Source organism: Mustela nivalis, assembly GCF_964662115.1.
Source record: "Mustela nivalis genome assembly, chromosome: 2".
In the NCBI taxonomy this organism is placed as follows: Eukaryota; Metazoa; Chordata; class Mammalia; order Carnivora; family Mustelidae; genus Mustela; species Mustela nivalis.
The window spans coordinates 109,571,945-109,579,002 of record NC_139021.1 but is presented as its reverse complement, the minus strand read 5'-3'; the positions used below and the strand labels follow the sequence as shown (position 1 = coordinate 109,579,002).

Genomic DNA, 7,058 nt, shown 5'->3' with positions numbered 1-7,058 from the left:
AGAAGGCCCCTTCAGTGCCCTGGGGCTGGGCAGGCTGGTGCCTGGGGGTCTCTGTGGCATCCCACACACCCTCAGTGCTGGGAGAGAGCTCATCCCTTGCTGCTCCGAGTGTAAAAGGGGCTGCATGGAGCTAAGATGAGATTATCTGGGGGTGAGAAGGCTCCTGGGATGGCCGTCCTCTACTCCCCACAGGATATGTGAATGGGGGCAGGATTTCTCACCTCTGCCCTCAAGGCCAGCCTTGTGTCTCCCAACTGCAGGCCCCACTCTGATCTAGGACTCTGTCTTCCTGGAGCCTGAGTGGGATTTATGCCTCAGCAGACCCTCCCTACAACCACACAAATTTCAGGTGGAAGGAAAGCAGGAGAGGATGGGCAGAGCAAGGTCCCACTCTGGGTCTTGTTCACCTTGTCGTGGAAATGGAAGGTGTGTGAGGAAGGGGACGGGATGGACCCCAAGGTCCCTAGCCCTCCAAGGCCCCATCATTCTGGAAACCAAAGAAGGCCTTTGGGGAGAGAAAACTCTGATCCCCTCCACCCAAGCAGGGCACACACAAAGTCCAGCACCACTCATGAGAGAAAAAACACCAAACATATATTTTCAGGAGACAAAATTGTGGCATGGGGAAGTCATTAGCACACAGAGGATGTACTAATATGAGACAAAATGGACTTTCTTTGCATATACTCGATTTTTTCTTGAGGGAAATCTTTCTGACCAGAAAAGATGTGTGAAGCGTTCTCTGCCTGATAGGTTGAGGCATATTTTCGAAAACTGCATGTAGGATAATGATGAACTCGACCTGAGACACCTGCCACCATCGGCTGGTGCTGGCTGGGTCTGCCTGGGGGCCCCAGGTTCCTGGGGAGGCTTTTCCATTCACCATTCCTGTATCTGGTCAGCTGGCTCTTGCTCGGGCAGCTATGGCCCTTGGAGGTACCTTGCTGATTGGAGGCTATTCCTCCCATCACTCTCTTCGGGTCTGTAGAGGCGAAAGCCCTGTGAGGGCAAGAATGCCTACGTACTGGGGCCTGCAATTCCTTGTGCTGATACATCTCTGAGGCCCGAATTCCTTGGTGGAGTCCCAATTTTTCCACCAGGATTTGTCTCACGGCTGTCACTACCGTCTGAGTTTCGGCAGCCCTGTTGTCCATAACCGATCTGCTTCTGACTGGTACCCAGCTCGGGGCAGAAGCCGATGCAGGCTTGCCTTTTTGAAGGGGGCCTTCCAGTCCTTTGCTCTTTTTATTGGGATTAAGGCACTGCAGAAAGTTCTTCATCCTTTGTCTAAAGTGGCTTTCCGGAAAAACGTGTCCCTTTTCCGGTGGCATGAGCCGGAGGTATTTGCTCCCAAGGCTCTCTCCTGATCCTCTGACCTGGGGAGGGTGGCCTATCTTGCTAGCTTGGGAAGCCCTGATTGTCAATGGTTCTGCACACCTGTCTTTATTCTCTTCTGGTTTGGGTCTCTTCTCGTCCTTTCCCTCATCAGTGGTCTCATTGTTGCTCTGGCTGTCACTTGGTTCCTCAACCTTTGGTCCACAGGGCTCTTGCTGCCCCTCACTGCTTGATCCACTTGAGCTAAGGTTATGTGACACCGGGGAAGATGGTGTCTTTCCACTGGCACGTTCCATTTGGGAACAGGAGGGTGACTCTTGAGTGGTCAAGCTGTCTGCAGCAAGGACAGCATTAGTGTGAGAGTCTGGTGGGAGCACATTGGTGCCACTGTCTTCAACAAGCACACAAGTGGCAAAGTCCGGAAGGAGGAGGTCACTGGGAGAATCTTGAGGAAGCTCACTAGTGGTAGAGCCTTCAGGCTGGTTCTCCGACTCTATCTTCTCTTGGAGCTCAACCTTACTAACCTTTGTTTCAAGGCTTACCTCCTCTGGATATTGAGCAACCAACACTGTAGATGGTGAGGGGCTTTTCCTAGCACCTGGATATCCTGATATCAGATCCACATAAATGGCTGGTTTGTTGGCCAGCCCACTGGGTCTTAAGACAACTTTCCAGGCAGGGGCCTTCTTGGCCTCCATAGCCTCTGTGGCCCCTTCAGACCTTGGAGATTGGGACCTGAGCTTCATCTTCAGTGTTGCTACCATGTCTGGTGAGGCCTGACCCCCACTCTCTTTTAGCTCATTCCTGGCCATTGCTAAACTTGGACTTGGTTCCAGGTTGTCTTTCTTGGCCCCCATACCAGTCTTGCTGTGCAGGGTTCTGTTTGGGAGGCTGAGAATAGAGGCCCAAGAAGGTGAACTGCCCTCCTGTCTTGATAAAGACATCTTTGAGGACTGATGGCCATCACCAGGTAAAGTCCTTCCCAGGGCCTGCTGGATTTGCTCACGTATGGGTGAGGGAACAGGCAGGGGACTCCCTGAAGTGGGATCAGACTTTTCAGTTATACCCTTCTCTTCTGGATGGGGCTGAGGTGGTTTCCCCAAGAACTTGTAAAATTTGGCTTTTGAGGGGGCCCCAGGTACAAAGGTGGCTGAGCATGGAAAGGGGGACTGGGGAAAAGGCAAATGTTGAGCTTCAAGTAGTTTGAGATCTATGGGCTCAACAGTTTGGAGAGGTAGGTCCCACTTACGCCTCACTCGAAAACTTATGATGTGTGTTTCCAGCTTCTGCTGAGTGTTAGGACAAAGGAAGGACAGCTCATGGGAGGTGTTTACGCAGAGCTCCTGATCCTTTAAGGGTGCTAGATTTCTGATAACCATGTGGGGTTGGGACTTGGGAAAAGCATGGCTGGCCACAAACCAGGATCGACGCACAGTCACAGGGATCAGACCTATATTGATCTGTCCTAATTTCCTGTGTAAATGAACCTTTAAAGTTTTTTCTATATGTTTCTTGTCTGGGCCCCTGGCTAAGTATTTTCCTGGATCACCCTCCAAGGCCCCTATTAAGGGTCTTCCAAACTCCTTCTCAGAGTTGGTTCCCAGAACCTTCACTGGGAATCTAGCTGAGATCCTGGAGAGACCTGTTGGTGTCCTCTTCAGACACTGCCATAGACCCTTACCAAAGTTCTTCTCTAGTTTGAATCTTGCTTTATACTTCCTGTGGTATCTGGACCTGGTCCTCCATGTAGCTTGGCTGCTTTTACCTTTAAACACAAAGGGCCTTGAGAGCCCCTGCTCTCTCTGTGCCTGACTCATTCTTGGGGATTCATCCTGAGGCCACCTCAGTTCCAGAGACAGCTGAACCTTGTGGGGCAAACTGCTTTGCTGTTTATCCCTGCTGAGCTTCCTCTGAAGCTGTGGCTTCTGGATATTAAAGATGACAAAGTCCCCTTGATAAGTAGAACCTGATCTGTGGGCCCGGGAGGCCTGGTGGTCCTCTAGAAGCTTGGGAGGGACTTGGCTAAAGAATTTTGGAGATCTTTTCTCCATAGTGGGTAAAGTCTTCCCCCTTCCTTGTTGCTTTGGCAACAAGGGCCACTCCAGATGTTGCATTTTAGTTGGGGTGAAGGATTGTGTATTTTTCTGGGATGTAGCAAAAGATACCCTACTGGTCCTCCTCTGGGATGGGAGAGAAGGTGGTCTTATTGGGACAGAGGGTGCAAGGGGGACTTGGGGCTGGGGCAAGGTTAGTGTTGAGGGTTGAGTTTGGATCCCACGGTGGAACAATGGTGGGGCATGGGAAAACTGTGAAGATACTTGATCCTGGTTTAGAACTGGCAAGCAATTAGAGGTCCCATTGAATAAAACAGAGGGAGACTGTAGTGGAGAAGAGTGGGTAGAAAACAAGGCAGTGGTCACCAGGGACTCACTGTGCAGAGAGGGGAGACCCCAGAAGAGCTGGCTGCGTTTCCATTGCAAGTGGTCTTCCAAGACCTTGGGAGATGAGAATGGCTGAGGTTGGGCCAGTGGCTCTGCTTTGTTTTTCATGTTCCAGAAAGATGGCTGGGTGGTGGTGGTCTGCTCAGTACCCAGAAGCTTCCACAGAGTCCCCCAGAAGCTCACGTGGTCATCTGGGCACCCCTGTTTGAAAACTGACCCAACCTTTTCTTTCTCCTTCCAACTCTTCAGTTCTACCCTTTTGCTGATTAGTAGTTCAAGGAGCTTCTGGACATCCGGATTGACAAACAGAGGGTTATGAGTCTCTATCTGCCTGTTAGTAAGGCCATGCCAGAATGAGGCATCTGGTGGGTGGCAGGACACGTGTTCTTGCTGGCATTTGTGCTGTAATGTGCCAGGCAAGAACAAGGACTTGGTACTTTCCCACCACCAGGAAAAGGAAAAAATGGGGTAGCTGGCATGGCCAAGGCCTGAGATGGCTGGAATGAGAGAGGCCCAGTTGGAATGACTTGGAAGAAAGTTCTTTCTCACTGTGTCTGGTAGGATTTTTTTAAAGTTAGTTTGCTCTTCTTGAGGTCTCACTGGCAGGGTGGAGGCCAGAGGCCAAGGGGGCCCTGTCAGTGGAGCACGAGCAGGTGATGAGGCCACGGCAGGAGGAGCGCCTTCCACAGGCTCCCTGCATGGCTGATGGGCTCCAGCTGGTGCCCCTTGGCACACCTGACCAGGGGCTGCTTGATGTAAGGACTGGTGAAAGCCCCCCTGGTCAGAGACCCTTGTCAGGTGGCTGTGGGAGACAAGAGGTGTGAGCTGTCGCTGCAGCAGCCTGGGGCCGGGAGAGGACCCCATGGCTCTCCACGCCCCACACCCACATCACAATGCTCTTGCTGTCCCTCAGCCTGGGGCTTTGGTCACAATCTGTCCCATGGCTCCTCCCAGCACCTGCAAGCAGCCCCAGAGGCCGGTTCCCTGCAGCCCTGGGGGTCACACCACAGACTCGGGGAGGCCCACCCAGGTGATAAGGGGGGCAGATTCATTACCTTTGCAGAAGAGAGACTAAACTGCGGAACTCTTCCAGCTCGTGCAGGCAATTTCTGCAAGCTGGAAACAGGAGACTGGGTCAAGGGGAAGGCGGGGGCCCAGGTGTCTTACAGGAGACTGGGTATAATGTCCCTTTAGGGGAAACCTTTGGGGATTGGACTTGGAAGCCCCAAACAGCACTGTCAAAGGTCACGTGCCCACACGGTGATTACAGGGTTCATTTTGGGGATTACTTTGTCTTTTCCAAAGTGTTTTCTCACTCATGACCTTGCTGGGGGAGGAAGGACTGCATGGCTTTACAGAGGAATCTGAGCTGAGTTGAACAGCTTGTCAACAGTAGAAGAAGGAGGTCCTGCCCCTAGTCTAGGCCCTGGGGCCCCTGCTGGGCGACACCCGTTTCCAGCCCCTCAGGGCTTTGTTCTGGTGCAGAATCTGGGAAGCCTCTGGGTGGGTTGTGATCTCCCTCCCAGGAGCCCCCAACCTGCCTCCCAGGGCTCTGTTTCCTGAGGGATGGGCTCAGGCCCTGGTGTCTTGGGAGGTGGTGGGGCCGGGTTTCAGAGCAGGGGGCACAGTGTAACTGGGGCACGCAGGGGTGAGTGGTGGACACTCACCTTTCAGAGTCTGGCTTCTCTGGCTTCTGTTGATGCTCCTCCGTGGCTCTGCTTGGTACTGAGATAAGAGAACATTGGGAGGCTGGGACCCCCAGCCCAGCAGCAGGTGCTCACTGCTCATGAGTAGTGTGACTTCCTATATTTAACTAAGGGGGTGGGCGGATTGTGATTTTCTTTAGTTTTACTCATTTCCTTTTCAAAATGGATACAAATATTTCCAGTTTTCCTTCTTTGAAGAATGTACAGAAGGATATCCTATGTGAGAAGTTTGCCACTGTTCCTCTGCTCAAGAAACACACACAATACCAGACCTGGTGGCGCAACTGGACTTTTTCACATAGGACCCCACTTTCCAAGGCCAGAGCCCCACTCTAGCTGCTGCTTGGGACCTCCTGGGCTCAGTACTGCCCTCAATCAGCCCTGAAGGGGGAACATTCACCTGAAATACCTGTCCTTGGACCGTGGCTGGTGACACAGTGCTCAGGGGCCTGACCTCCGCTACAGAGGCAGCTTTTAGCCTCTGGTCCTTGGCCACCGGTCACTGTGTTTGGGACACTGCCCTGGACCCCTCCACCACACCTGGATTCTGGCCCGAGATCTTCAGGGAGAAATCCTCGTGTCCCTCTAACCCCTGCTGAGTCTGGCTTGTCCTGGATGGATGGTGGTCTGCTCTCTCCTGAGAATACCCATTCTATTCTTTCCCATTTCAGGAGTCTCTCCAGTGACTCAGAAAAGTGGAAGGAATAATAGAAAAGAAGATAGAATCATACTCTGCTGGGTCTGGTCCGAGGGTTCCTTACCTTCCCGCTCTTCCTGTATTTCTTCCCTGGTGGTGAGGATGGATCAGGCTGGAAATAAGAAACTAAATATACAAAGAGCCCTATCCCACAAACAAGGGCAAAGATGACATTAACTGCCCAGATAATGGGACTGGAGCTCAGCCAACCATTAAAAAAGAATTGCTGAGGGAAGAGATAATATTCCATCTCTTCCCTCAGCAGACATTAATGTCTGATCGCACTGCTGCCCTCAGACAACTGAGCTCTGAGACTTAGCGTCCAACCACACTGCTGTCCTCAGACAACTGAGCCCTGGGTGTGGAGGTGCAGATACAAGGCCCAGGCCCACATCACAGAGCTAGTGTCTGGTCACAAAGGGCTCCTGAGGGAGGGGGAGGGAGCCCCACCCTGTGGCTCTATCCCTCCGCCCTCCCAGGCCTCCAAGTCCCTCCCCTCAGCAGACACCAATCTCTTCTCCGTATCTATGAATCTGTTTCTTTTTTTTTTTTTCCCAATTCTACATACAAGTGAGACTATATGGTATTTGTCTTTCTCTTATTTTATTTAACAAAATATTCTCAAGGTTCTCCATGTTACCACGACCATCACCATTTCATTATTTTTTATGGCTGAATAGTATTGATTTGTGTGATATCTTTATCCATTCACCTCAGTATACATGGTTCATTTAAGACTGATGTTTTTCTTATTGACTTTCTGTGTGGATGACTTTTCCATTGATGTAAACTGTTGAAGTTCTATACTGTGGGGAACCACATGTTTAATGTTTTTGATGTCACAACCTTTTTAAAATATAAATCTTTTAACTAATTATT

At 51.3% G+C, this 7,058-nt stretch overlaps 1 protein-coding gene across 1 annotated transcript; it reads right to left on the bottom strand.

Moving 5' to 3' along the window:
* Window positions 1-629: 629 nt before the first annotated feature.
* On the bottom strand, window positions 630-6,508 carry LOC309859804 (spermatogenesis-associated protein 31E1-like). The gene is made up of 4 exons (XM_082720910.1): window positions 6,244-6,508; window positions 5,444-5,501; window positions 4,832-4,892; window positions 630-4,578 (listed from the first exon to the last, which is right to left on the bottom strand). Exons 1-4 carry the CDS (start codon window positions 6,427-6,429, stop codon window positions 633-635), a joined length of 4,251 nt encoding a protein of 1,416 aa, XP_082577036.1. The 5' UTR covers window positions 6,430-6,508; the 3' UTR covers window positions 630-632.
* Between the last annotated feature and the right edge of the window lie 550 nt (window positions 6,509-7,058).